Raw genomic sequence first — 25233 nt, 5'->3', positions numbered from 1 at the left:
AATCAAAGGAGGCCACTCTCACTCACAAAGGCATGTTAGGCTATCTAGGCATGCTTCAAACCCCGTTATACAGTAATATTCTATTCCACATTCCACCATCACTTGCCCAGTTGCTGGGTATCTGCTTTGTTTCCAGGTCTTTGCTACTACAAAAAGTGATGTAAAGATTTTTTCAGATTCCACCCCGTCTCCCCCCGTAAGCACTACTATCTGGATATGTTTTCCCAGTCTTATGCTTGTAAAGTTGATTGTTTTAAACCTAAGTGCAAGACTTTTGCCCCTATTAAATTTCATCTCATTAGAAAATTCAATGCTCTAGTGTATCAAGATCTTTTTGGATTTAGATTTTTGTTATTGAACATGTCAGGTATCCTAGAGAGCTTTGCATCATCTTTTTTTTTGCTTTTTTGGAGGGCAATTGGGGTTAAGTGACTTGCCCAAGGTCACCTGGCTATTTTTTGTGTGTGTATTAAGTGTCTGAGGCCAGATCCAAACCCAGGTCCTCTTGACTCCAGGGCTGGTGCTCTATTCACTGCACCACCTAGTCATCCCATTTGCATCATCTTCTAATCTGATAAACATACCATCTCTGCCTACATCTAAGAAGTTGATAAAAATGTTGAATAGCACAGGGTTGGGCACCAATCCCCAGATCACGCCATTGGAGATCTCTCTCCAAGCTGATGTTGACCCATTAATGACTACTCTTTGGGTCCAGTTATTAAAATGACTCTGAATACACTTGGCTATATATCTTTATCTCTATCTCTATATCTGTTCTAGAATCCATTTCTTCCTATATTATATACATGTATAGTATAATATGTCTAGGGTTGTGTTGGAGCCAGCTCACACCAACTTTACACTTCAGAAATCAGCAAGTGCTGCAAATCAGGAGTTGACTTGGTTTTTTTTTATTGTCTAGACTATAGGAAGTGATGGAGAAAATGCTAATAATGCATAAGATTAAACTTAAAAGGCTGGTCATGAGTACATTTTTTTTTTCCTGGAGAGCCAATTGTTATACATTTACTACATTTACATTTATTACACTGCCTCTCTGTCAATTGGGATGGTCAGACAGCTGTAAGATAGAATTGGGACTAAAAGAAGGGATAGGATTTGGATGAACAGAGAGGAGGGGGAAGGGTCATTCCAGGGAGGGGGAAATAAACTAAGCAAAGGATGGTGGTAAAGAAGGAGCATAGCCTATTTGTGGAAGCATAGGATGATTGACTTGACAGGAGTAGAGGGTCCACACAGGGAAGTAACATAAAAGAAGAAAGACTTAATGAAAATAAAATATAGTATATTGGGGTGGCTAGGTGGTGAAGTGAATAGAGCACTGGCCCTGGAGTCAAGAGGACATGAGTTCAAATCTGGCCTCAGACACTTAACACAAAAACTAGTCGTGTGACCTTGGGCAAGTCACTTAACCCCAATTGCCCCTCTAAAAAGCAAAAAATAAATAAATAAAAAATAAGATATACTATAAGAAATAGAAGAAAAAATACTATAAGAAAATAAGAAAGACTATACTCTTGTTTCCTGAATAATGGTTAGTGGAATGGTAAGACTAAGATTGCTAAGAGCCCTGAATGTCAGACTGAAGGTTTACATTTCATCATGTAAGCTATGGAGAGCCACTAAATTTTTTTAAGCAGGGGAAAAACAAGACCAGACTTGTAGATTAAAAAGCATCCTGGACAAGCTTTGAAAACCAGATTAAAGAAATGAGAGATTCGATAGGAAGTTGTCATTATACTCCCAGCAGGAAATTTCCAGGGCTTGACCTAAAATCATTGGACTCAGAATAGAATAGAGGGAATGAATGGGAAAGAGATTATGAAGGAAAGAATGAAGAGCCTAAAGGCTCTGACTGGTTAAATTATAAAGGTTCAATTTAATTCAATAATCATTTGTTAAGCAACTTTTATTTGCAGGACACTATCCTGGGTGTTAAGGATACAAAGACAAAAAGTCAATCATACCTGATTTCATGAAGCTTATATTCTCCTGGGAGTGGAGGAAGTATACAATATTTATAAATATAGTATAAGGAGCATTGAGGTAGAAAAAGAACACTAACAACTTGGTCAACCCTTTTGCTTTGTGTATTCTCCCTGAATGGTTATGAGTATAAACCAACAATCCTGATAGAGATGTTTCCAGTCTCGTTTGATACTTCATGAGTTAGAGAGTACTTGGGTACCTGAGTCCCTCCAAGTCAAGGGATATATACCAGAAGTTTTCAGACTAAGAAATTAAAATTATCTATAGTGATATGAAAAAATGCTCTAAATCACTATTGATTAGAGAAATGCAAATCAAAATGACTCTGAAATACCACATCACACCTATCAGACTGGCTAACATGACAACACAAGAAAATGGTAAATGTTGGAGATGTGGGAAAATTGGAACACTATTGTATTGTTGGTGGAGTTGTGAATTGATACAATCATTCTGTAAAGCAACTTGGAACTATGCCCAAAGGGCTATAAAATATGCATACCCTTTGGTCCAGTAATACCACTGTTAGATCTGTATCCCAAAGAGGTCATAAAAATGGGAAAAGGCCACATGTGTACAAAAATATTTATAGCAACTCGTTTTCTGGTGGCAAAGAATTGGAAATTGAGGGGATACATCAATTGGGGAATGGCTGAACAAGTTGTGGTATATGATTGTAATGGAATACAATCGTGCTATGGCAAGTGATGAGCAGGCAGATTTCAGAAAAACCTGTAAAGACTTATATGAATTGATGCAGAGTGAAATGAGCAGAACCAGGAGAACATTGTACACAGTAACAGCCACATTGTTCAATGATTGACCTTGATAGGCTTAGCTCTTCTCAGCAATGGATCTAAGACAACTCCAAAAGACTAACAAAAGGAAAATGCTGCCCACGGCCAGAGAAAGAACTTTGGAGTCTGAATGTCAATGGAAGTCAATGGAACAAGCATACTGTTTGCTCTCTTTTTCTATTGTTGTTTTGCATCTTTTTTCTTGTGGTTCTTCCAAATTAGTTCTAACTCTTCTTTGCATCATGACTAATGTGAAAAAGTTGAATATGAATGTGTAAGTAGAGACTATATTGGATTGCACACTGTCTTTGGGAGGGGAAGAAAATACAAAACTCAAAATCTTATGGAAGTGAATGTTAAAAATGAATTAACTAAAAAAAAGATTGTCCAGACCATGAAGGGACTAGAGGGCTGTGCCTGAATGGCCAACAGACCTAGATCTTAGACAGCGCAAGGCTGAGGCAAAAGTGAAATATTTGTCTAGCTGTCTCAAAAAGTACCTTTACCTTTTAGGGAAATTATGATGGTGATGAATTGTTGTTTTACCTTTACAATATTTTTTAATGTATGCTTATAAGTCTTTTGTGTTGTATGCCTGTTTTTGCTGGTAGAGAAAATAAATTGTAGTCTTACACCTGACTCCATTTTGTATATTGAATATGTTTATGAGAAGGGACCCCTTTGACCATCTTGTGAGAAAATACTAGCCATATGTCATACCTAAGATTTATTTAGAGATTTCTCCTGGAACTCTAGGTGGGGAGCAATGAGCCAGAGAGAGAGAAAGTGAAAGAAAAAACCTGACTCTTCCTTTTAGGGTCTGGCTGCCTCCAGGATGCATCCAACCCCCATAGAGCACAAACCCTTTTTGGGGGAGGAGCCATAAATACACACAAAAGCATGCAAAAATATACACACATAAATGCAGGTAGTTGGCAAGGGAGAGCAGATAGAGTGCTGGTGTTGAATCATGGGTTTGAATTCAGTATCTGACAATTTCTAGCTAGTTGACCCTGGACAAGTTACTTGACTGCTACGTCCCCTCAGGCAACTGCCCAAGACTTATCTACTAAGTCATGTTTGGGTTTGATGGTTTGGTGATTTGGTAGCTAATGTTCTCACAAAGATGAACCTAGTCAAGGGTGGCTTTGAGGCCACATGTGGCCCTCTAGATCCTCAAGTGCCGCCCTTTGACTGAATCCAAACTTCACAGAACACATCCCGTTGTAAAAGGATTTGTTCTGTAAAACTTGGACTCAGTCAAGGGACCGCACCGGAGGACCTAGAAGGCTACATGTGGCTTCGAGGTTGCACATTCCCCACTTCTGAACTAGATCATATGTATGTGACACCCAAAAGAACTCTTCCCCAGTTGCTTTGATAAACTGCCTTTTTTTCTTTTCACAGAGGGTGTTTAATTCTAAAAAGACCGAAATTTAACAATACCTTGAAGGATCAAGCGATGTCAATTGAGATGCAGCTCATTTATTTTTTTAATCCATAAGGGAAAGAAAACAGAGATGGGATGAAAATGTTTTATTTCAAAGCAAATCGTGATAAAATTTTTGCAACACTTGATGCGTCTGGTCCTTCTAGTGTTAGTACTGTCTGCTTTTCTCTTACTTCTTCACCTCAAGGAGAAGGCTTGCCTCCCCTGTCCTCCAACCTTCCCCAAAGCATCGTTCAGAGGCTGGGAATAAACACTGCTCCCCGACATGTCCTTCCAAGCTCCCATCCTAAGGAAGGAAGCCCTACAGTACAAGTGTTAGCATTGAAGTTGCTATCAACCTCAAGGTGGCGCCAAAACATTACTAATGAGTGAGTGAGTGAGTGAGTGAGTGAGTGAGTGAGTGAGTGAGTGAGTGAGTGAGTGAGTGAGTGAGTGAGTGAGTGAGTGAGAGTGTGTGTGTGTGTGTGTGTGTGTGTGTGTGTGTGTGTGTGTGTGCGTGCGTGCGCGGAAGGTGACGGACGGGGACGATGCCGCATGATCAGGTATTTCAGCCTGCAAAGACCTTGTCGCCGGACATGCAGAAAACTCCTTTTATGAAGCAAGCTACTCACATACAAACGTCTTTATGGCTATTCTTCTGCACTAGGCTGGTATCATCCGTGGGTAGGGAGGGGCCAGCCAGAGGCACAGATCCCAAACACTTGCTCACCCTCTCCCAGTGACCTGAGGGCCACCGGTTGCATACTTGGACACCTTTGCTCTGCTATAACGAAAAACTTCCGTCTCACCTAGAGAGCACTCAGGCTCAGAAATTCATTGGACCCCAGAACAAACAGCTGAGCCTGCCACTCCCACAGCAGCTTTTGGGAAGGAGCGGGGGAGGCACACATCACCACAGGGTATTGGGAGAGGCAAGCGCCTGGTGGCCCACTTCCCTGATTGTCAAACACAATCTCAGGTCAGAGCTTGAAGGAGGGACTACTTGGTAGGATGCTTGTACTACAGCCCCTTTAAATGGTGACAGTATCTTGCGCTGTGGCTTTAAGAGACGCCTTTAAAGGACCTCACATTATCACAAGAACTACAAATCCCAGGGTGTTCTGTGTGGGCCTCTTTTCTCTACACCCTTGGGACCTTTATCCTCTGCTAAGACGCCAGTAGAAGCCGACTACATTTCCCAGCAGACTGTGCGACCCGACCCGCTTTCCTTTTTTCCCAGGTTGATTTCCCTATTTACGTCACTACCATGACGCAATCTTCCACTGGCCAACGTCCCCTCTCCGTTGGGCTAAGGAAGATACTACGCCTCCCAGCATACACAGCGCAGGTAAAGACGGCTTATGCTACCATCTTCGCTAGAGTCTTTTTGTCACAAGTCTGAAAAGAGTAGCAATGGGCTTCAGACTACAACTCCCAAAAAGCCCTTTAATGCTCGTTTCATTTTTTTGCCGCCATCTTGCCTATAGTCCCCGCCTCGTTCTCTTTTCCATTGTCTCCGCTGAAGAGAAAAGAGGTGGAGTCTGGAAAACTCCAACTCCCGTCGTGCCCTGCGTTATGGCATGGCTTTTGATACTGGTGGTGAGGGACATATAGACCTAACTAAAAAGAGGCAGCGAGGCGAATGTCAATCTTGGTCGCCATTGTGGTTGTAGTCTTATCCCTTTTCCGGGTTCGTTGTCCTTAAGTATTGTTGCAAGCTAGCGGACTACTATTCCTATCGCACCCCGCGCGACAGGCGAGCCAGTTAGTCCCTCTACCGCCATCTTGCACGTAGTCCTGATCCGTCTTCACCTTTCCATTGTTCCTGACGGGGATAACAGGAGAAAAAAGGAAGTGGACGGACTGAGATTCCCGTCATGTCCCACACGCGCAGAGGGTTGTAGAGGGAAAGCGGCTGAGATCTTGGAGAGGAGGGCAGAGGAAGATGCCATCTTGTTTGTAGTCCCCGTTCTTGTTCCCGTTCTGTGTTCCCCAATGAAACTCAGGGCCAGTTGGAATACAACTCCCGTCGTCCTTGGTTTGTAGGGAGGTCCCCAACCGGGTCCGTTGGCCGCCATCTTCTATGTAGTTTTTGCCCTCTCCGGCGTTCCATTGTCTTCCACGATTTCCTCGAGGACTAGGAAACTACAATACCCGTCGCCCTCCGCGCGCCTCATTCCAGGAAGGTGGAGGTGTAGAGGGAAAAGGGGGAGGGGTTGGCCTGGAAGAGGGAGGGAGGATAGGAGGGAGGGAAGAAGGAGGAGAGAAGGAGGGAGGAGGAGAGGAGGAAGGAGGAAGGAGCTGAGGAGGGATGAGAGAGGCGGCTGGGGCCCGGGGCCGGAGCAGCGCGGGGCCAGGGGGCCGGGGGGGCTGAGACACCCCAACTGCCCCCTCCCCCCTCCCCTCCCCCTTCCTCCTTCCCTCCCTTCCTCCTACTCGAGGGGGGTTTTATTCAAATTTATTTAAATTTATTTCTTCTTAGCGGCGTTCTCGGGGGCGGGGGGTCGGGCGGCGCGGGGGCCGGGGGGGCGGGGGGCGGGGCTCCCCTCCTCCCCCCCCCCTCCCCTCCCCCCTTCCCTGCCAGGGAGGGGGTCACAGGAGGGTGGAACGGGCTCGGGGGAGGGGGGAAGGTTAAGGTGACCCCCCCCTCCCCTCCACAGGAACCAGCGGTGGGAAGGGCTTGGACCCCGGGAAACGGGGAGGGGGGGGTGGGCCTGGATCTCAGGAGTAGCCGGAGAGGGGCTAGGGTGGTGGGGAGGGAAAGGTGGGAATTAACAGGCCAGAGCCACTTAGGAGGGAAAAGGGTAGGAGTCACTGAAGCAGGGAAAGGGGAGAATTTGAACCCCTAAATCAAGAGACACTGGGGAAGGACTTGACCTCCCAGTAGCCAAGGAACCCAAGAACCTGAGCCTATTGACTTGGGGTGGGGCTGAAGAACTGAGTCCCCCCAAATCAGGGACTCTCCTGGAAACCTAGCACGAAAACCAGTGGGAGGGCCTCACCTCCAAGGGAATCCACACCTGAGCACCCCAGGAGGTGCTTTCACCTATCTCTACCCACTGCCCCAGCCTCCAGGGGAGGCTGTGCAGCCTCAGGGGGCCGTGGACCCCGGAGTTGTGAGCACCCAGCGCCCTCCACCCCCTGTCCCCACTGCTGATGGCCGACGACCCACCGGGAGCTTCCGAGAAGGGAGAGATGGCTCCTGGGACACGTGTGAGGTGGGTTGATGCCTCTCTTCTTCCTTCTGTGCTCCCCACGAACCTAGATTTCTTTCCCATCTCCTTCAGTTCATCTTTAGTTCATCTCTGACTCTTTCCAAGCCCCTTCAGTATCTCTGACTTTTCCATGGAGCCCTTTCCCATGCCCAGGACCTGAGCTCCTGGTTTCCTTCATCCCAGTTCCACTTCACTCCATAGTCCTCCTTGTCGTTTTACAATCCTGTGGGATTTATATTCTCCTCCTGGGTCTTGGCTCACCCTTGGAAATGCTTAGAAATTTTCCTAATCTCATTTTCTCCTCTTTTTATGGGCTAGGGAGAGCTGCAGATCCCTAGAGAATTAGGGGAATTGGGAAGGGAGTTGGGCAATGCCATCAAATGGAATCTCTGAACCAGGAGGATGAGGGTGGAAAACTCCCAGCAATCAGAGATTTCTGTATGGGATCTTAGAGAATCTAGTTACTATAGAAAGGGAAGATCAAGGGCTTTTTACACAATTAGAAGCAGAAAACAATTCAGAGGATCTGGGACTCTTGGATAATGTGAGATCAGATTGAATTCTGAAATTTTTGAGAATCTGGGTGATTGCCAAAATAAAGTGAAGAATCTGAAGGTAGAAGTGTAGATTTTGTGAAGGAGTTAGGTGTCTTGGAAATATGGGCAGAGGACAGTTTACAGGATCACAAGTATCTTTTTCTAGTCAGGAGCATTCTAGGGAGGTGGGAGTTCATTACTGTCAAGGAAAAGGGTCGTAGAAGAGACCCAGGAATGTTGTGGGTGAGGAATACTATGATATAGGGTCTGGGGATGTATGTAAGGAGAGATATAGGGTTCTTAAGAACCTGAAAATTTTTGAAGAGAAATGTCAGAAGATGAGGTGGGATCCTACTTTTAAAGGCTTCCTGAGGGTTGGGTTGAGGAGAGATTTGTGGGCAAAATTTAGTTTGTTTCTATGGTAGGATCGGGTGGAGGGGGGAGTGTGGAACTCACAGCCTGGGATCAGAGGGGACCTTGGAGGTATATCTGGGAATTTCAGGTTGGGGAGAGCCTGGGGAGAGCTGCATTTGGAGATCGAGGGGAAGAGTCAGGAGCTTCCTGAGGTAATCTCCACTGGGATGTCTTGGCCTTCCTGGGGAGTTTCAAGGTGGGAGTATCAGAGGAGACTGGGTATCACTGATGGGCTCTCCAGGGAAGGGAGGCACTGAGGAAAGTGAGGGGTGGATCTGAGGTCTGGAGGCTGAGGGATCAATGGATCAATTGCAGAACTCTGAAGAGTAGAGGGAGATCGGGTGTGGACTGAATGGGGGTGGCTTTTGGTCTCCAGGAGGGAGGGAGGGCAGAGGGAGGATCTGACTGAAGGACAGCCATGGGGAAAAGTTGATTAGGACTCCCAGATGCCATTACATCCTCTGGAGAAGAGGAGAGAGCTGGACAGAGATTGTTGTGGAGGCAATGAAGGGAATAGAGAAAAGAGAGTGGGGCTGACTTTTCCTGACACTTTTCTTTCTCATACAGCCCTCGGCGTTGCTGACGCCCCCAATGTCGTCCAGCGGCCGGGGGCCGGGGGCCGGAGCGCGCAGACGCCGAACCCGCTGCCGGCGCTGCCGGGCCTGTGTACGAACCGAGTGCGGGGACTGCCACTTCTGCCGGGACATGAAGAAATTCGGGGGTCCCGGGCGAATGAAGCAGTCCTGTCTGCTCCGCCAGTGTACTGCTGTGAGTTTTCTCCTCAGTTGCCTTGCTTGGGCTCCCTCAGTCCAGTGGGTCATTTCTAAGCCTCTGGTCCTTCTGTTAGGCTGGGTTATGCACTTATTGCTCTCAAGTCAGCTGCATTTAGGAGCTGTTATTAGCTTGTAGAATATGCCTTTTCCATGACTGACTCAGAGAAAGCCTCATTTTCCTTTTCAGGGTATTTGCTGGTTCTTTCTTTCCAAAGAGTAGACCATGTATTTCTGTTGTGTTTAGCCACTGCTGAGCCCCGGTCCAGAGCCTAGGATATGGACGTAGTTTTTGTCACTAGAATGGCTTGGTCCAGAGCCAGCTGTCCTGATCCAACATGTTTCTCCCTCAGACCCTCTCCCAGTAAGATTGGGGGGCAGGTGTGACATGTTGTGGATTTGCTTGCCAAGAGTCTTCCCAGGGACTGATGTCCAGACACCAGCTCTTCAGCTTTTACAGCTACATTCTGCTCTTGTGGCTTCTCTTCTGCCTTGGTTCCTCTTCTCTTTTTTGGTCTCTTCCTTTCCCATCTCTGCCCTTTAGTTTCTTATTGTCCATTTCATCCTGTCTCCCTTTTCCTTACTCTTTCTCCCAATTCCACCCTCAAGCCCACTGGATGTCCTGGTTGTACTCTCTACCCATTCCTCAGAAACTGTTGCATCCCCATGCTAGGTCACATCCCATAGATGACTTTTGGGTCTCTCTTCTTTTTTGTCTCCCACTTTCTCTGTTATTGGGTCTTTCTAGCAAATCCCAACACCTTGACATTCTCAGTTGTGGCTGCTTTCCTTCCGAAAGCCACACTGTCATATCCCCACAGCTTCCTTCTGTCCTTCTCAGATCCTTCTATATCAACCCAGCTACTGCTGCTGCCCTGTCTAGAAATCTTCGGGTCCCTCTGTTAGACTCAGTTGCTATCTCTCCATTCATCAGAGCTAGCCACAATTTATTTTGTGCTCTGATTCAGTTCAACATTAACGAATCGACTACTATATGCTTGTTTGATTAGCCACTGATCCTTTATTTTCCTGTGCCCTATGAGGGGGTGCTGCCTGACCACGGCCCTGACTTTCCTCTCTCGCCTGCAGCCCGTGCTTCCCCACACAGCTGTGTGTTTGCTGTGTGGAGAGGCTGGAAAGGAGGACACAGTGGAGGGAGAAGAGGAGAAATTTGCTCTGAGCCTCATGGAGTGTACAATTTGCAATGAGATCGTCCACCCAGGCTGTCTCAAGGTAAGGTTTGGGGACTGGACCAGAGAAGAAGATCTACAGAATCGGAGGAACTGGGAAAGTATGAAGAAAGGCTGGGAAGCAGGGCTGAGGGCCCACTGGAGGAGAGTGTAAACATGGGAAAGAGACTTGGGGCAGAATGTTACAAAAGGGGATTAGCTTACAGGTAAGGATAGGATGCACAGAACCCACTCTTCCCTTTCTGTTTCTATTAGATGGGAAAGGCCGAGGGTGTCATCAACACTGAGATCCCAAACTGCTGGGAGTGTCCTCGATGTACCCAGGAAGGCAGAACCAGCAAGGTAGGGTGGGGATCTGAAAGCCAGGGGTGGTAGTGGGGTGGGGTGGCATAAGGAATGACTTGGCTTCTCTATACCAGCTGGCTAGGAGGCTGGAACTCTGGGTGGGAAGGATTTGGAAGGATGGGGGGAGAGGATGGATCATCACCTTTTCTTCCCTAGGATTCTGGGGAGGGGCCTGGACGAAGAAGAGCTGACAATGGGGAGGAGGGGCCAGGGCTGGGAAGCGGCTGGAAGCTAACCGAGGAGCTACCACCACCCCTCCCCCGACGAAAAGGCCCCCTGCCTCCAGGGGCTCCCTCAGAGGACGGCCCTGGCCCTCATAAGCGGAAAGAGAGAGAGGTGGGGAATGAACCCCCCACACCTAGGAAGAAGGTAAAGGCCGGGGAGGATCATGCCCTCTGAGGGCCAGGTAGAAGGGATTCTGGAGGATGTAGTCCTGATGACAAAAAAGGACGAAGGACTGGGAGTCAGCACTTTGTGGGCTCCCTGGGGGATTTCTGGGAGATGTAGTTCTAGAGCTGGAATGTTGTTTAAGGGGTGGGTGGGGAAGTGGGGGAGGGTGGAGCATGCTCAGTGTGGATTGTAGAGTCTGGGAGGTATAGGTAAGGGAGGGGGCGGTAGGGGAACTCCAGGGAGTAGGGGAGTAATTTAGACAGAGTTGGAGAGGAGGAGAGAGCATGCTCAAGTTGGCTCCTAGGGAGGAGGAAAAAGGAGGGGCTGGAGAGGGCCTGAGTAGGAAGAAAGAAGAGCAGGAGCATGCTCAGTGGAAAGGAGACGGTATGACTGAAAGGTGAGCATGCTCAGAGTCTTGTCTGGGATGGGGCTTCTGGGATTTGTAGTCCAAGGTAGGGGCAGAAACTTGAGTTTTACAAGGAGTAAAGAGCCTAACCGGGTTTCTTTATTTTCTGCGCCACCTTCATCTCACCCACCTGAGCAGATAAAGGGAGGAAGAGAAAAGCACCTGAAGAGGGTGAGTGGAGATGGATGATTGCCCTTTCCCTTTGAGGCCTCATCAGATTGGAACTGGATGTCCCATTCTGCCCCACCTTAGCCCTCCAGGTGCTCTGGATGAAAGCCAAGATATTATAGCCTTCCACCTTGAGGCAGATCTTAAGATCTAAGAGCTTGGGTGGGAGGGAAATCATGGGCTCACCGACCATGGAAATAAAAATCTTAGCTGCTTGTTTTTCAACTAGTTCCTGGAGCTTGGAAGGGAGAATTATGAGAAAGGGAGTATAATGGAATGTGGTTGAAGAATCCTAGGGCTCAGATTCCTAGAGCTGAAAGAGTAGGTTAGGCCATGGTACTGATCTAAGATGAACAGTGAGTGTCTGAGAGCCCACTCCAGCACTTTACTAGCACAGTAATCATGGGCATATCATTCAACTCCGCTTGAACTTCAGTTTTCTTATATGTAACATGGATATAATAATACCTAACCCGCCTAAGTTACAGAGTTTCAAGGACCAAATGAGAGAGTGTATATGAAAGCACTTGGTAAACTGGAACAGCCTAATGTGTAAAGGAAAGAAAAGTGGGCTAGAAATTCAGGGTCTGGGTTTGAGTCCCAGCTCTGTCCTTTTTTTACTGGCTGTATGATGGTAGGAAAATCACCCTACCTCTCTTAGCCTTAGTTTTATAATCTATAAAATTGGGACAGACCACTTTTCAGGTGGTCTTTTTGAGACTTTGCACAGTAATGCACTCTATAAATGTGAGCTATTATTACTAAGTGCTACATAAACGTAAGTGATTATTAATACACTCATCCAGTCTAATCCCCTCATGAGGAAACTGGTGCCTTCGAGAACTGAAATGGCTGCCTAAAGTTGTACAGCTACTTAGTGAAAGAACTTAGACAAGAACTTGGGTCCCTTGCTCCTTCAGTGTTTTCTGTGTACCATTCCATTCTGTTTCCTGTATTTTCATGGAAATTCAAGACTGCCTGGTTCTTTTTCAGCTCAACTCACTTGGAACTTTTCAAGGGTTCTTTAGGCAATCATTGAACAAATATTTCCATCTTCTTTCTCTGCAGAAACCAAAGCCCCCTTCAGCATCTCCTGAGGGTCCTGCAGCCCCAGCTCCTTCTCCACAGCGGGAAAAGCTGGAGCGTTTCAAGCGGATGTGCCAGTTGCTTGAGCGGGTGCCAGACACTTCATCATCTTCCTCAGACTCAGACTCAGATTCAGACTCATCAGCTACATCCCTCAGTGAGGATGAGGCCCCTGGGGAGGCCAGAAATGGGCGACGGCCCCCACGGGGCAACTCTGGGGAGAAGGAGAACAGGGGTGGCCGTCGGGCCTGGCGGCCTGGGAGTGGGGGCCCTCTGCTGAGCTGGCCCTTGGGTCCTGCACCCCCACCCCGCCCCCCACAACTTGAGAGACATGTGGTGAGGCCACCACCACGAAGCCCAGAGCCTGATACATTGCCCTTGGTAGCGGGGCCTGACCACCCTCTACCACGGGCTGCGTGGCTTCGAGTCTTCCAGCACCTCGGGCCCAGAGAATTGTGCATCTGCATGAGGGTCTGCCGGACCTGGAGTCGATGGTAAGTGGTTCCTTGGATAGCGTATTACAGAGGTTCCAGGGTTGTGCATCCTGGTTCTTAGCTATGGTCACATAGCAATAGCTTCCCCTTCCACTGGACCAACTCATTTCACCTTCCTCTGTATTTCCTCCTTTGTCTGATAGACAGTGGGTGGGATGAAAGGTCTCTAGAAATGTCTTTCTTGGTCTAGTAGATGGAGCTGAGCCTTTACCTCTGCGTGAGTCAGCAAGTAAGGTCCTACTATATGCCAGACATTCTGGTAAGCAGTGGGTGTACAGAGAAAGGCAAAGGGTGGTCCCTGCTCTTAAGGAGCTCACAGTCTAATGGGGGAGAAAACATACAATTATGTATAAACAAGATGTAGACAGGATAAACTGGAGGTGACTGACAGAGCAAAGAGACTAACATTAAAGGGTAAGGGTCCGGACTTTAACTGAGACCTGAAGAAAGCTGGGGAATCTGGGAGGAAGAAATGAGAAGGGAGATGTCCAGGCATGGGTGACAAGCAACCAAAAATGCCCAGAAGATGGAGTGTTTTTTTTAAGGAACAAAAAGGAGCCCAAATAACACTAGATCACAGAGTAGATGGGGGGTGAGGGAGAGGGCATCGGGTATAAAAAAGTAATAGCATAAAAATACTAAGAGAGGAAGGGCATTTAAAAACCAGAGATTTCATTTGGCCCTGGGGGCAGTAGGGGACCACTGAAGCACACTGACACGGTCAGACTTGTGCTTTTGGAAGATCAGGTGACAGCTGAATGGATGATAGACTTGTGGGGGAGAGACTTGAGGCAGGCAGATTCACTAGCAGGCTGTTGTTAGTAGTGAGGAGATGCTTCCCACCCAGCCTGCACCTGGAGGGGTGGCAGTGTTAGACAAGGTAAAGGGGAAAGGGATGGGTAAGCAGAATTCTCCTCCCTAAAGCCAGCTACATTTCCTTGTTAAAATTGGTAACTGAGGCGTAGTCTCTAATATTACGTAGAGATGTGGACAAGCTCTAACTATTTCAGTTATTTGGATTGAATGAGAAGCAATAAATATTTATCAGGTCTTTGCTATGTGTTAAGTGCTAGAGGTACAAAGATTAAAAAATGCCAGTTCCTACCCTTAGGTAGTTTATATTCTACTGGAAGAAGCAGGACAAGGTTGATGATATGTGGAAAAACTAGTATAATTCAAGGTAGGGAGTGTGAATTTTGTGTCATAGGAGAGAGCATTGCATTCTAGGAGGGACCATATTTTCACTTGGGGGAAGGATCATGGAAGACTCAGAAAAGGTGGCATCTGAGCTGAATTTTGAAGGAAGATAAGGATTCTGAAGGACACAGGAGGGGATTGGGGTAGGTGTGGTCTGCTTGAATGAAAGTGGGCAATGGCATGTTAAGTTCAAGGAACTCAATTCCAGTTTGGATCATAGAACGTATGAAGAGAAATGATTTGAAATAAAACTGGAAAGTTAGATGAGAGCCAGATTACAAAAGACGCTAAATGCCAAGATGAGAGATTTGTATTTTATCCTAAAAGTAATAGGATGTATGTATCTTTTTTTTTTTTAAGCAGGAGATAAACATGGTCAGATCTCTGTTTTAAGGAGATTATTTTGGCATCTGTGTGAAGGATGGATTGGAAGAGGGGAAAGGCTGGAAACAAATTGAGTTATTACAGTAGTCCAGACAAAAGGTGATGAGGGCCTGAACTGGGACCATACGTGAGTGAAGAGGGAAGGACATGGATGTGAAAGATATCATGGGGATATTCTGCCAAGCAGAACTTGGCATCTGAATGTGTGTGGGAGAAGAGGTAGAGGAAAGAATCAAAGATGATTCCTTAGTGTTTCAAACCTGAGTGACTTGGAGGATGGTGAAGCCATCAACAGAGAAAGATAAGTTGGGGGGCAGCCAGGTAGCACATCGAGTAAGAGTACCGGCTCCAGTGTCGGGATGACCTGGATCAAATCCGGGCTCAGATACTTAGCACCACACCCAGAAATAACTGGCCATGTAACCTTGAGCAAGTTACTTAACCCCGATTGCTTTAAAAAATAAATAAATAAAATGTGGGGACTGGAGTTTGGGGGAGAGATTAGGAATGCATATATAGATTTGGGAGTCATCTACACAGCCGTGATAATTGAACCCACGGCCGCAGGTAAGATTACCAAGGAAAAATGCAAAACTGGAGAACAGATAAGAACTAGGACAGAGCCAACAGGAGTCAGTTGCTAAATTAGGAAAGGAGACTGAGAAGGAGCAGCCAGATAGGTAGGAAGAAACCCTGGTGAGAGCGATATTATGAAACCAAGGAAAGTAAGATTATCCAGGAGGAAGGACTTATCAGTAGTAGTGAATGATGCAAAAAAAGTCAAGTTCATTAGCTTTAATAGTCAAGAAGTAAGGGCAGCTAAGTGGCACAGTGAATAGAGCACTGGCCCTGGAGTCAGGGGGACCCGAGTTCAAATCTGGCCTCAGACACTTAACACTTACTAGCTGTGTGACCTTGGGCAAGTCCCTTAACCCCAATTGCCCAGTCTTTCCCCCTCCAAAAAGTGCAAAAAATAAAAATAGTCAAGAAGTGATTGGTGACCACCAAGAAGAGTGGGGGGATCAGAGTCCGTGTTACAAGGACTGGAGAAAGGAATGAATATTTGGTGAGGAGGGAGGTGCCTCCAACGCAGGGAGTGTGGGCTGCGTCAATAGTGGAGCTAGTGAGGTGAAGGCAGGATCAAGGAACAGTTTTTTAAAGATAGTAAGCATTTATTAAACAGCTACTGCTTATTTATTAAGCCAGGCACTGTGCTGAGCATTGCTAGGGGAGACCTAAGCAAGCCCGTAGGCCCTGAGGACTGAGCTCATAGAAACTGAAAAAATAAATAAATGGTTGATGAGGGGGGAAACCCATGAAGAAAACTGGGGCAGGGGCTCGGGGGAGGCATTAGCTTTGGCAAGGAGGAAGGCTGTTGAGACTGGAGCAAAGCAACGAATAAAGAGAAGTTTCAAAGTTTGGAGGAGGAAAAATGAGGGTATTCATGAATAACCTCAGTCTTCTCAGTGAGTGTGAAGCAAAATCATCTGCTTCTAGAGATGGGGGTGAAGGTGGAGCTGGAGACTGGAGGAGAAACAAGTTTGTAACAGCTAAGAAAGTGTGATAGTCACTCAGAGATGAACAAAAAGATCGTCATGCTGTCATGAACGCTCATTTGAAGCTAGCTAATATAAATGTAGGAAACTCAACATGGCCTTATAACTTCCTCAAGCAGCTTAGGAATAAAAAGAAGGTAGATAGTGAGAAGGAACCAAAGTTCACAGAGTGTGAACACCTCAAAGACAAGAGGGAAAGGGATTCCAAAATGAAGGACAATATCTTTTGGAACTTGTTCACCAAAGATTCTGAATGGAGTGAGGGCAGAACAAAGGTGATGGATGGTATAGAAGATGAGGAAGGATCACAGAACCAGAGGTCACTATCAAGATCAAGGACAGGTTTAAGAGGTTCAGTAGGAGACGTGGAACGACAAGGGGATTGTGATCAGAGAGAAGGGGATTTCAGATTCAAGGTCCTTTAAGTAGAACAGGCTTGGGTGATCCGTTTGGTTCTAAACTGTGATTACCGTTAGTGGCTGAGGTAGAGAGTGGAGTTCTGGGGATTGAGGACTTTGATAAACTAGGAGGCCAGGATGTTCACACGCAACATAAATGTTGATGTCACCAGGGATAGGGAAGAGGGATTCTGGGTAGGGAGGAGAGACTCATTTCCACCAAGCTCATTGAGAAAGGAGGGGAAAGTGTTTGGCAGGTTGGTAGGGATAGGAAAAAGGCAAGTGCTAGGGATGGATAATGTGGAGGACTTATTAAGTATACACTAGGTTAGAGGTAGTACAAGTAGCAGATAAAGAACTGGCCTTAGAGTCCAGGAAGGACCTGTGTTCTAATCTTCCCCACCCGCCTGCCTCATACTAGTTGTGTTACCCTGGGCAACCTCTCAGAACTCCGGGGAGCTCTCTGAGGCCATCTTTTGCAGGAAAAGTGCTGATCTCTATCGGTAGAAGAAATTAGAGGAATGTAGAACACTGTCAATAAAAGCACAGCTCCAGCAAAAAAAAAGAAATGCAAGGCCCCTCAGCTTTGCCTACTCTCCACTATGTATTAAGGGTACAAAAAGGAATAAGACAGGAGTTTATAATCTAATTGGGGAGATAGGATAGGGGTACAAATAACTACAAGATATAGCAAAAAATGTTGAGATATCCCATAAGTAAGAAATTGCTTACATCTGGGATCTGCTACTTTGTAAATAAGGAGGGTTCATGGGTGTCTAGGTGGTGCCCTGGAGTCAGGAGGACCTGAGTTCAAATCCAGGCTCAGACACTTAATACAAAAACTTAACGTGTGACCTTGGGCAAGTCGCTTAACCCCAATTGCCCTCCAAAAAGCAAAAAATAAATAAATAAGGAGGGTTGGACTAAATGATTATTGACCTCTAAGGTTCCTTCCAGTTCTACAGTTTATGATTCTGTTATTTTGACTTGGGAGTTCAGGAAAGACTTCATGGGGGGGGGGGGGGGGTTGGAATATAAAAGTGAATGGAGAGAAATAATGGAAGATAAAGCTAGAAAGGGGCAAGATTGTGGAGGGCATTAAATGCTAGCCTAAGGAGTTTGGAATTTGTTTTCAGCAGGTAAAGCATTTTGAGGTTTTTGAGTAGGGACGTGATATACATTAGTTCAATTAATCTGAATGAATTGGCCTTCGGGGAGACCAAGGGCTATTGCAGTATTCCTGGAAAGAAAGGAGGATGACTGTATGAGATTATGGGAGAAGTGACAGGACTTGACAGATGGTCCAGTGGCAGGGGAGAGGAGGAGTTAAAAGATGGTTTCTGAGGCTTGAGTCCAGGATAAATAGGAGAAGTGATGGTGCCATTAATAGAAATGGAGAAGTTAGGAAAGTGAGTTGGTGGAAAGAGAGTGTGTTTGATTTAAGTTTGAAGTGCCCGGGGACATCTAGGGAGAGATGTCTGTCATACTTTGGGGCATCTCGAATAAGTTAGAACTGAGGGGAGAGATTGGGGAGTCAGGAAGACAGCAGTGAAAGTTGTTGGGTTGAAAGAATGTAGAGAGAAGGATGGTGGGACGGAGGCTGGCGAGCCTCGGGTGCTCAGGCTCAGCTGGATGCACAGATTGGCTGCTGTTGCTGCTGCCCCAAAGCCGGGCAGAGAAGCTGCTAGAGGGTCTTTCCCCTCTAGCTCTTCTCTCCCTCTTCCTTAGAGCATCCATGGGGAGGAGAGAGAGGTCAGAGGGAAGAAAGAACAGTGGGAAGAGTCCTGGGAGCCAGGACATGTGTCAGGAGTCCAGGCTTAAGACAAGACCTAGACCGGGCAGTGAGATGATGTCCTGGAACGCAGCTGAACCTTATTGTGCCTTTTGGTCTCTGTCTCCCCCTTGTGGCACCCAGGTGCTATGACAAGCGTCTGTGGCCCCGAATGGACCTGAGCCGAAGGAAATCACTAACCCCACCAATGCTGAGTGGTGTGGTTAGGCGGCAACCCCGGGCCCTGGATCTCAGCTGGACAGGAGTTTCCAAGAAGCAGCTCATGTGGCTCCTGAACAGGCTGCAAGGTATGAAAGTGGGGGAGACCAAAATAGAAGGCTGATCGGGGGGACTCTGGCTGAAAGTTTGAACCTATGCCCTGTCCACAGGCTTGCAGGAGCTGGTGCTTTCAGGCTGCTCTTGGCTCTCAGTCTCAGCACTAGGCTCAGCCCCATTGCCTGCACTGCGGCTTTTGGACCTCCGTTGGATTGAGGATGTTAAAGACTCCCAGCTCAGGGAGCTACTGCTGCCTCCACCTGACACCAAACCAGGTGCTGCCTCTTAACTTGGCTCTAGTTTTCAGGCTCTTTCAAGGTGAAATCTCTCCCATTTCTGTCTACATCCTTTTCATTCATTTATTCATCAAACACCAATTGAGAACCTATTGAGAGTGCAAGGCCGCTGTAGCCTGTGCAAAGATAAGTAAGAACAGCCCTTTTGATGGTGCTCACTTAGGAAGTTGAGAGATGAAATCCTGATTCGTATTACCAACACTGAGACGGATATGATCCGTGCCAAGGAAAGGCAGGCTGCTTCTAACTTGACTCATTGGCAAAGGCTTAGTGGATCAGGTGGGATTTAAGTAGGGATTTGAAGGATAGGTCGTCTTTCAGCAGGTGGACATTAGGGGATGAGAATGATGATGACAGTTGTGGGAAGGACTCAGGTCTCCTTATAGTCTAGTACTCTCATTCTGAAGCTGAGGAAGCTGAGGAGAAGGGAAGTCACATGTAGACTGAAGGTCACACAGATAATACATTCTCAGGACTAGATTTCAAGCACTCATGTTCTGTCTCCAAATCAAACACATTTTTCTTCCATCCACATTGTGGGTAGAAGGGATGGTGTGAGTAAAGGGTTAAAAGTAGAAAATCGAGGGGCTGGGTTTGTGAGTTGGGAACGATTGTTCCATCTGATCAATAATACCTTAATTCTGGGCGGCCAGGTAGCGCAGCGAGTAAGAGCACCGGCTCCAGTGTTGAGAAGACCTGGAGATCAAATCCCGGGCTCAGACACTCAGCACCCACCCAGAAACACCTGGCCATGTAACCTTGAGCAAGTTACTTAACCCCAATTGCTTAAAAAATAATAATAATACCTTAATTCTGTATGACACTCTCAACTTTCTAGGTGCTTTCATCACCATTATCTCATTTGAGCCTTACAATAGCTCTGTAAAGAAGATAGAGTAGGCATTAATAGAATCAAAAGATTTTGGAGTTGGAGAGGACCTCAGAGGTGATGTAGTTGAACTCATACATGAAAAGGACAGCCCTTTGTAATCTCAAAGAATAGTCAACTTCTAAAAAAAACCTCCAGTAATGGAAAACTCATTATTTCTCTGTGCTTCCCATTTTACTTTTTGACAGCTCTTAATTGTTAGGGACTTTTCTCTATGGCAGATAGTACAAGTATCAACCATTTAGTTGTTTATTTGTTTCAGTCGTGTCTAATTTTTTGGTGACCCCATTTGGGCTTTGCCATTCCCTTGTCTTGCTCATTTGACAAATGAGGAAACTGAGGCAAACTTTCAGTGACTTGCCCAGGGTCACACAGCTAGTAAGTGTCTGAAGTCATATTCAAACTCAGGAAGATAACTCAGGTCCACCTAAATGCAAACAACAGCAGCCACACGTGGCACTCGTTAAGGACAAGCAAAACAGCCTCATCCATCTTTCAAAAAAAACTTGGAGACAGCTTTTGTGCCCCTCCCCCTGCCCCGTTTGAAACATCTTTGAACTGCTTTTTGTACATGATTTTGAGCTCTCCTCACTGTCCTGATCATTCTCCTTTGGATACACTTCAGCTTCTTACTATTGTTGCTAGAATGTAGCAGTTAGAACTGAACAAATATTCTCCATGCTGCCAGACCATCTTGGTCAGACTGAACCTGCCAGTGCAGTATGTGTGCTGTTTCTGCTCACACAGCCTGAACTCCCACTAGGAGCTAAGGAAATGGAAAAAAGGGAGACAGAAATGCCCTCAGGGAGCGTGCATTCATCTGTCACATTGTCCACTTACCTTCGCAGCTGCTGGTCCCCCCAGAAGACACCTCTGGTGTGAGGACTTGCAGAACCTTTTTTAAGGCTACTCATCTACCTTGGTGTCCACCTGCCACCCACCTCTCACCTTTGGCTCCAAGAAGTGGTAGCATAGACGGTAGCCACACCCTGGTAAAACCAGATTGAGGCTCCAGCCCATTGGTGAATTAGGGGGTGTCTGCCCCAAGCATGTGAAGACTTTCCCAGTGGAATGGGCAGATGAAAACAGTCTGTTACGGTGGCCACGAAGGTGGCTGAAGAGGCACTGTGGGGCACTTAGAGCTTGGCCAGACTTTGAAGACCAAGGTTACTCACTGCATCCTGGGCCATCACCAGTTGTCTTGACTTCTGCCCTGCCACTGAACTTTAATGACTCTGAGAAGAGAGCTTGAGGCTGACACTTTGGGCAATTCTGCCTCACTTAAATCCATTCCATGGGCAAGTCAGGACATTACCCCATGCTGTCATTGGTCCTCTTGGAGACTAAGGACAAACAGCATTGCAATGAGCTTTCAGTCCACTGAAACCTCTTAAGTTTGGGGGGGTTTTCCACACAAACTAGATCTGTGATGTTTGTCTCCCCCATCTATACTTGATGGAGTTAATTTTTTGAACTAAGTATAGAACATTCATTTTAGGTTCATCTGTTCTTTCCCCCTAAACCTTTTAATATCTTAATATATCTCTCTCCTCTGTCCCTCCTACAAAGTCACCCTTTATAACAAAGGGGGAAAGAAAAAGGAAAAAAAATAGCCAACACATCAGCCAAGTCTGACAGTATTTGCAGTATTCTATACCCACAGCTCCCCGCCTCTGCAAAGAAGGGGAGGTGCATTCTCATATCTCTTCTTTGGGGCCAAGCTTGGTCATTATAATTAAAATTTCACAACATTTCACAATAATCAGTTCTGATTATGTTGATTACATTGTTGCTGTAAGTGGAAACACACTATTGCAGCTCTTCTATGTTTTCCCAGTTCTGATTTCTATACTTTGTATCAGTTCATAAAAGGTTTCCTATACTTTTTATATTCATCATTTTTTAAGGTGTGGTGTAGCATTCCACATATTCCTGAACCACAGTTTGTTTAGCTATATATGGACATTTACTTTGTTTCCATTTCTTTGCTGCTACTACTAAATTTTAGTGTGTTTAAGTATTTAATGCCTTTCTTTTCATCTTTAACCTCCTTGGGGTATGTCCCTTTCCTAGCATGGTTCTAAATTGTTTTCTGGAATGGTTAGAGCAATCCAGAACTCCACTAACAGTTTACTAGTGTTCCCATTCCAACATCGACTGTCCTCTTTTTTTCTGACTTTTCCCATCTTTGCCAGTTGGTTCAGTGTGAGGCAAAATTTCAGAGTTGTTTTAATTTTCACTTATTATTCATATGGTTGCTCATAGTTTTGCAGTTCTCTTTTACAAGTGAGCTGTTCAGACTCTCTGAAAACTGCTTATCATTTGGGGAATGGCCTTTATTCTTATATGTTTGCATTAGTTCTATATAGATCTTGGAGATCTGAACCTTCTCAGAGAAATGATCCGCGAAGATCTTATTGATGAATAATTTATCTTATTTAATAGAATTAATATCTGAGGAGTATTCCATGTATGTCTTCATTCGAGGCATTGAGAAAAATGCTGAGCAAAATAGAATAGATCCTTGTGGCGTTCCACTAGTGATTTTCCTCTAATTTGATATTGCCACACTTTGGGTCTGAATACTGGCTGTGCCATGATCTAACCACATATCTCTAATTTGTATGTCACAAATGTCTCGAGGGGTGTTGTCAGTGGCTTAGGTGAAATCCATGTATACCACAGCTATGCCAGTCTGTCGTTCTAGTATGTCAAAAAAAGGAAATGAGCTTAATCCGGCAGGACTTCCTTTTCCTGTGTCTTTAAAAAAAGTTATTGATGCCCTTCTTTTATACTACAAAAATTTCTTGATCTCTCTTCTCCTTACCACCAAATAGATTTCCCCCTTATAACAAAACAGGTAACCAGAACCAAGGGGCAAAGGGACCAAAGTATGACTTATTTTTGATAGAAACCCATAGTGATTGTTCCTTTCTTTTCTAAGAGCTTATTAAGCCGTTGGCTAGGAATTGAAGTCAAGCTCCCCAACAGGTGGTTGTAAGAATCTGTCTTCTCATTTTTGAAAACAGGCCCACGGTTTACCTCTGTCTAGTTTTCAGCACGTTTCTCATCCTCCACAGTTTTTGGAGATCACCAGCAGCAACTTTGCAGTCATGTCATCCTGTTCTTTCAGTTCCCTGGAATTTAATGCATCTAGGCCTGATGATGACTCTTAACTCATTGAGAGTAACTAAGTGCCCTTTTCCTTCCTTGTTACTTATCTTGAGTTTCATTTCCCTGTTAACCACTTTGTCCTTTATTTCTGGGTGTAAGATCATTTTCCTCAGTAGAGAAAAGCCTAGTCCAATAGGAATTGAATGGTTGTCCTTAATATTGTTTCATCTGTTATCCCATCTTCCCTAAAGAACAGCTCTGCCCCTTTTTTAAATTGTCCTTCCTCTTGCCCCCAACATAGCTTTAACCCAGTTATTTGTAAGAAAACATTTGAGGGCTGGAGAAGCAAAGTGACTTAACCAAGGATATAGGCTATTCCTAGAAAGGACTAGAGCTTTGATCTCTGACTCTCAGCTCATGTTTTTTTCTGCTTTACCACATTCATAATTCAGCAAGTCTTCACCTCACTCCAGTGGTGATCAGGGTGCTGACAGTATTCTTCTCAGGTAGCTCTCAATACAATTGAATGTTTGGGAATTTTGCACTTGAAACATTAGCATGTAATACCATATATTACTAGTTCAGGACCATATAATGTCCATATAAAGAGATGGCTTTGGGCCAAGCAGGATTCAGAGTGCTTGAGCCTGAAGAATGGCGATTAGTAATAATTATTATTAGTCCTTCAGATTTTTCCAAACATTTTCATATCCATTTCTAGTGTGTACCTCCTGATACCTTTCTGAATAGGCAGAACAAGTTGTTTACCTTTAAAATAAAGGGTTCCAACTGGGTGATCTCTAAGGTCTAGGGGGCCAGCTCTTTAAAAATAGTACACCTATTTTACAGATGAGAAACCTGAGGCTCAGGAAGGTGTAAAGTAAGACAGTGATATAAATAGAGCTGAGACCAAGATTTGGATTTTTTTCCACTCCATCAGTTCTGTTAGAACTTAGCTGAGTGGAGAGGATGCCACTGGGCATTTGGGGTAGGGGAAGTGTGAGAAAACTATGGCTGTTCCCTTCTGTAATTCACATCTTAACATGTGCCTCCCAAGCTCTCTCAGCACCTGTTTTTTTTTTTGTTTTGTTTTGTTTTTTGGTTTTTGAAGGGCAATTGGGGTTAAGTAACTTGCCCAAAGTCACATGGCTAGTTTGTGTGTGTGTGTGTGTGTGTGTGTGAAGTGTCTGAGGCCGGATCTGAACTCACGTCCTGACTGTGGGGCTGGCACTCTACTCACTGCACCACCTAGCCGCCCCTCAGCACCTGTTGTTAACCTGTGTGTGTGTCTGTGTGTCTGTGTGTGTTGGGGTGGGAATCGTAGATGCTAGGGCTCTGGTCAGTATCCTGAGCTGGGGAAAGAGAGTGACGATCCATCAAGGGCCTGACTCCCTCTCCTGTACCTTTAGGCCAAACAGAGAGCAGGGGACGGCTGCAGGGGGTGGCTGAACTGCGCCTGGCTGGCCTGGAGCTGACAGATGCCTCCCTCCGCCTTCTCTTACGCCATGCTCCCCAGCTCAGTGCCCTTGACCTCAGCCACTGCGCCCATGTTGGGGATCCCAGTGTCCACCTCCTCACAGCCCCCACCTCCCCACTCCGCGAGACCCTTGTTCACCTCAACCTAGCGGGTAAGCAACCCTCACCCCTTCTCCTTCTACCAGGAGCTCCTCATCCCTCATTAGTAGCTTTGCCCCCTCCCCAGAGTGAGCCCCATGTCAGCCGCTGCCACCCTCAGGTTGCCACCGACTCACGGATCACTGCCTCCCGCTCTTCCGCCGATGCCCCAGACTTCGACGCCTGGACCTTCGCTCCTGTCGCCAACTCTCACCTGAAGCCTGTGCCAGGCTGGCAGCTGCAGGTCCCCCTGGTCCCTTCCGATGCCCTGAGGAGAAGTTGCTGCTCAAGGACAGCTAGTGGGGTGCCCCCCAACTTCCCCCAGGACTTGCAAGCCCTTATCTTGGGGCCCCTTTCCCCATCTCCCCAATCTATCACCCAGGGGCTGGGTCTGTCTACCTTCTGACTTGATTCTCCCACATAGAGACTCAAGAACAACTCCCAACCCCCTGCACTGATATATCCCTGGGGGTTAATGTCTTCCC

General features: G+C 46.2%; 1 protein-coding gene across 2 annotated transcripts in view; it reads left to right on the top strand.

Moving 5' to 3' along the window:
- Positions 1–6961: 6961 nt before the first annotated feature.
- Positions 6962–25233, top strand: part of FBXL19 (F-box and leucine rich repeat protein 19) — a 19007-nt gene continuing 735 nt past the window's right edge. Inside the window, exons 1-12 of one of the 2 annotated variants that reach the window (XM_069084646.1) lie at positions 6962–7457; positions 8493–8556; positions 8972–9172; positions 10264–10407; positions 10620–10706; positions 10866–11078; positions 11644–11676; positions 12742–13253; positions 18704–18867; positions 18949–19110; positions 24544–24762; positions 24870–25233. The exon at positions 24870–25233 is cut by the window's right edge and continues 735 nt beyond it. In XM_069084646.1, the coding sequence (XP_068940747.1) occupies positions 7396–7457; positions 8493–8556; positions 8972–9172; positions 10264–10407; positions 10620–10706; positions 10866–11078; positions 11644–11676; positions 12742–13253; positions 18704–18867; positions 18949–19110; positions 24544–24762; positions 24870–25048 (2040 nt within the window). In that variant the 5' untranslated portion in view covers positions 6962–7395 and the 3' untranslated portion in view covers positions 25049–25233. The remainder of the gene's footprint in view (positions 7458–8492; positions 8557–8971; positions 9173–10263; positions 10408–10619; positions 10707–10865; positions 11079–11643; positions 11677–12741; positions 13254–18703; positions 18868–18948; positions 19111–24543; positions 24763–24869) is intronic. The other variant, XM_069084647.1, reaches the window with a different exon arrangement.

This window comes from Petaurus breviceps, unplaced genomic scaffold (genome assembly GCF_028583685.1).
Source record: "Petaurus breviceps papuanus isolate PSGF00001 unplaced genomic scaffold, PetGlider_PUasm1.0 175, whole genome shotgun sequence".
Taxonomy (NCBI): domain Eukaryota; kingdom Metazoa; phylum Chordata; class Mammalia; order Diprotodontia; family Petauridae; genus Petaurus; species Petaurus breviceps.
The sequence above is the reverse complement of the archived record's forward strand: the minus strand, read 5'-3'. Positions and strand labels throughout refer to the sequence as shown.